Source organism: Rosa chinensis, chromosome 2 (genome assembly GCF_002994745.2).
Source record: "Rosa chinensis cultivar Old Blush chromosome 2, RchiOBHm-V2, whole genome shotgun sequence".
Classification (NCBI taxonomy): domain Eukaryota; kingdom Viridiplantae; phylum Streptophyta; class Magnoliopsida; order Rosales; family Rosaceae; genus Rosa; species Rosa chinensis.
Window position 1 is genome coordinate 77,632,507 of NC_037089.1, and position 3,991 is coordinate 77,636,497.

At 38.4% G+C, this 3,991-nt stretch overlaps 1 protein-coding gene across 1 annotated transcript; it reads right to left on the minus strand.

Moving 5' to 3' along the window:
* Positions 1–204: 204 nt before the first annotated feature.
* Positions 205–813, minus strand: LOC112185060. Its single transcript, XM_024323269.1, has one exon. It carries the CDS (start codon positions 811–813, stop codon positions 205–207), a length of 609 nt encoding a protein of 202 aa, XP_024179037.1.
* Positions 814–3,991: the final 3,178 nt, after the last annotated feature.

Consider the following 3,991-nt stretch of genomic DNA (forward strand, 5'->3'; position numbering starts at 1 on the left):
CTTCAACAGAGTTGGGACCTTGAAATTCGAAGGCAAGGAAAGAGATGGCTGGGAATTAGCCCTAAACACGAGCCCTGGAAGAGCCAGCCTCGGAACCTGCTGTAAACCATCGTCCACCACAGTGTCAGTCGCCTCCACCTCCTCCCTTGAACACCTCTGTCCTCCGTGGTTCAAGAAGGTACACAGTCTGCACCTCCCTAATAGTCACTCATACTGAAACCTCAAAGTGAGAACACCAGTGGGCGAAACCCGAACATGACGATCCAAAAGCACTGGATCATTGATGGCCAAAGTAATCCGAACCCAAGCATCACCACGTTGGATAACCGGTTGATCAACCTCTAAAACCTCACCGATCGTTCCTCCCACCAGCTGGACAGTGGGTGCCGTCAAGATACCTGGTGGAAGCCCATGGATCCCAACCCAGATCCAAAAAAAGTCAAGCTTCACCGCATCAATCACTGAAAAGCCATCGTAGTCATTCAACAAAAGCATAGCCAGCTGAAAACTCCAAGGGCCTCCCTTCTTCACCAGGGCGACATCACGTTCAAGAGTGAACGTAAACAGAAAACGATCCCCGCGTGGTTGAACCTCCACAGTCCCCGTCAATCTCCACATTGAACGCACTGCACTCCTAAAAGAATCCAAAACCACCGCCCTACAAGTGTTGAGTTTCCTCACCAAGTAGAAACAACGAGCGAGAAATTCCTTCTCCGAAACCCCAAGGTTTCCTAGGTCAACAGGTTCCTCACCCTCTCTGAGCGACAACTTGGTCGCTAGCCTGGCTGTCATGGAAGCAATAGCTGCTGCCATGAAGTGGGACGCCGTACAACTTTCAAAAACTCCAAACCCTAACCCTAGCAGAGAGAGAGAGAGAGGGGAGAGAAAGTCGGGATGAGAACAATTCCTCTAAGTATTCCTACTCATTTAAGTACTAGGATATGGCAACTATACTAAAAATATATGGTCATTAACCGACAATTATTTGTCAAAACATTCCCTTTTTTTTAATTTACTTATTTTTCGATATGCTTTTATCCACCAATTGCTAACATTAAGTGAACATGGTTTTATTTAGTTTTCTTTAAGAACTCAAATAAATAAAACCTGAGGATTAGAACAAAAATTTCTTCAATAGTTCTGACATTGTAAGTTCCCAAAGTTTGCTTAAAAAATCAAAATTTATTTTTCAAGTGTTCTTGAGCAATGAGCCCAAGCAAAAATTTAGGGTAATTAAATTTTAACTCCTAATTATTGGGGTGCTTTCAATTTCATACATACGAGTTTCAAAATTGACATTTACATATCTCAATTTATATCTGTTAGATTTTTTTTTTGGACTAAAATATGATTGGAGAGAGTAGAGCCTCCCAACCTGATTTATTAAAAGAGTTGGATGATATAAACAGAAGAAGGGAGGACATCACCCATACCCCTATCCAAAAAACAGAAAAGCTAAAGAGGTTCTAACCTCTAGTTGATCAACGGATTAAAAGCGAAAAGAAAACTACAACTCAAATAAACTGAAAATTGGGAGGACCAAGTGAGTTTCGTCGACAAAGATTCAAAAGAAAAGGAGGAGCCTCATTCCACCAAACCAAGCCTGATGATGACAAACCAACATTAGCAAGCACATTTGCCACCTGATTTCCCTCTATAAAAATATGAGAAAATTTAAATTGCATTTGCGAGATACGGTGCAAACAATTATCCCAAGCAACATGGAACCTCCATGGAACAAGGTGGGGTGCATGCAGGAAATTAATTAAGTACCATAGCTGAATTAACTTCAAGCCAATGTGCTTCCACTCCCTAACCTAAGCAAGCTTAATTGCCTGAATAACCTCCATGATCTCCGATCGACGGAACTAGGAATCTCAAAATTAGAAGCAAAAGCACCCATAAAAGAGCCCTGATAGTCCGTAAACACTCCACCGTAACCTGCTCTTCCCAAAACACGTTTCCATGCACCATCTGTATTAATCTTCACCCAGCCTATAATTGGAGGAATCCAATTAACCTCAACAATCCTTGGAGTCCGACGAGGTCGACAACTAACCCCAAAAAATTCTAAGATTTGAAGCTCAACTACCGAATTATACACTCCCTATGCCTAGTTTACTAGCAGCTTGAACATGGCCCATAATTAACCTCTTCGTAGCCTCCACAGTAACCACACAATTAGCATGCTTCATTTTGTTTCTAGCTCTCCATATAAACCACAAAGTAGTGATTTTGAAACAAATAAGCCAAACTTCCTTTACTTGGGAGCTACGACCAACACACCTCAGGTTTAATAAATCCAACAATGAAGCTGGCATATGGGTCAAATTAAAAACTGCCACCCAGCTACCCCATAACGAAGCAGAGAATGGACAAGTCATAAAAATATGAATCAATGACTCTTCATTTAAACCACAAAGAATACAGTGAGAAGCCAAACAAATACCACCACGCTGCAACAAGTCCTCTTTGTTAGACTATTTCATACTCGGTTTTAAATAGTTCCATTAAAAAAATCTATTATCTAGATAATGTGTCAGTTAATTGATGATGGGTTAGTTAACTTATGATGTCAATAAACCAAACTTTAATTACTTAATAGTTTGTCTGGTTTTTTCAACTATCTCATATTTTGTCGATCAATTCTTTCATTTGGGACATTAATTAGTAGACTATAGAAAACGTTAAATGGTGTAGTTGGGTTTGTGGATGCTGGTGGGAATGGCAAGCCAAAGTAAGATACATTTTATGGGGTACAACCTGCTGATTCTTGCACTGGTATCTTGGAGGAGTTCAATCTGGATTCTGACTTGTTCTTTACAATCAATCCTGAGTTCGTAACATCGACTGCAACAGTCTCTGTCGGTCCATTATGGATTAGCATGTAAGATGAATGGAGTGATTAAGAGAAGCCGATGTCTATTAGTATATATGTTCCAGCTCATAAATGAGATGCACATCATTTATGGCCGGAGAGGTGCGTAGAATAATTTTCAAGTTTTTAGGAAGTCTATTGGATTTGAATTTATCATTGTTTTGCAATGAATACATTAAATATAAGGAGGAGTTTAGAGCACTGACGTGTATTTGCACCAACATGAATGAATAACTGCATAATATTAAATACACTTTTTAGTTGTTTTAAAAAAATTAACTATAAATATCAAGGTCTAAAATCACCTAATAAGTAATGAGTCATTTACATTGAGATCCAATTAGATGTTCACAAAGATTGCTTGATGAAATACGTGATATCATATGAAATACTCACTACCTCACGCGAGAAATTTAATAGATTAAGATACTATACATGGACATTGGACTTGGCGGAGTTCTGTGTAGATGTTGATCGATTTCTTCTGTTCAATCAATCCTAACCTGAATGCCAACGGTATCTTTGTTCAATGGATTTGGTTTGATGGCTCAGCATAATATATAAGCTGCAGCATAAAGACGAATTCAAGTCAAGCAACAAAAATATATGCTGTAATCCCCTAGTTTTGTTTAGAAATCAATACTGACAAATGTCCAAGACATTGTTTTATACAATAACTGTACAAGGCCTGCCTGTTTTATATATATATATATATATATATATATATATATATATATCATTATCCACAAACCAAAATTCTACCTATTTGGCCAGCAATATATCGAGCAATCCAATGCAATGTTACCTTCTTAGATCCCTCGTGATCCAATGTAAACATGCCGGCCAATTGAATCAAAGTTTACAATGTTCCTATACAATCTTCTATAAATACATGCATAACTCAACCCAAATTAAGGTCAATCAACCAAAGAAATACGATCTTTGCTTCACAAGAAGAAGAAAGATATGGCTAGGCCTAGCTTGATTCTACTTCTAGTTGTCTCTCTTCTTGTCATAATTTCAGTAGCTGAGAGTAAACGACTAGCGGGTAAGGATTTTTCATCTTCATCATGTATACACATTAAGACCTTACTTATAGTTAGTAATTCTATT

What these genes read in the sequence shown, in the direction of transcription:
- LOC112185060 (XM_024323269.1), bottom strand. Translation starts at nt 813, where the DNA reads ATGGCAGCAGCTATTGCTTCCATGACAGCCAGGCTAGCGACCAAGTTG.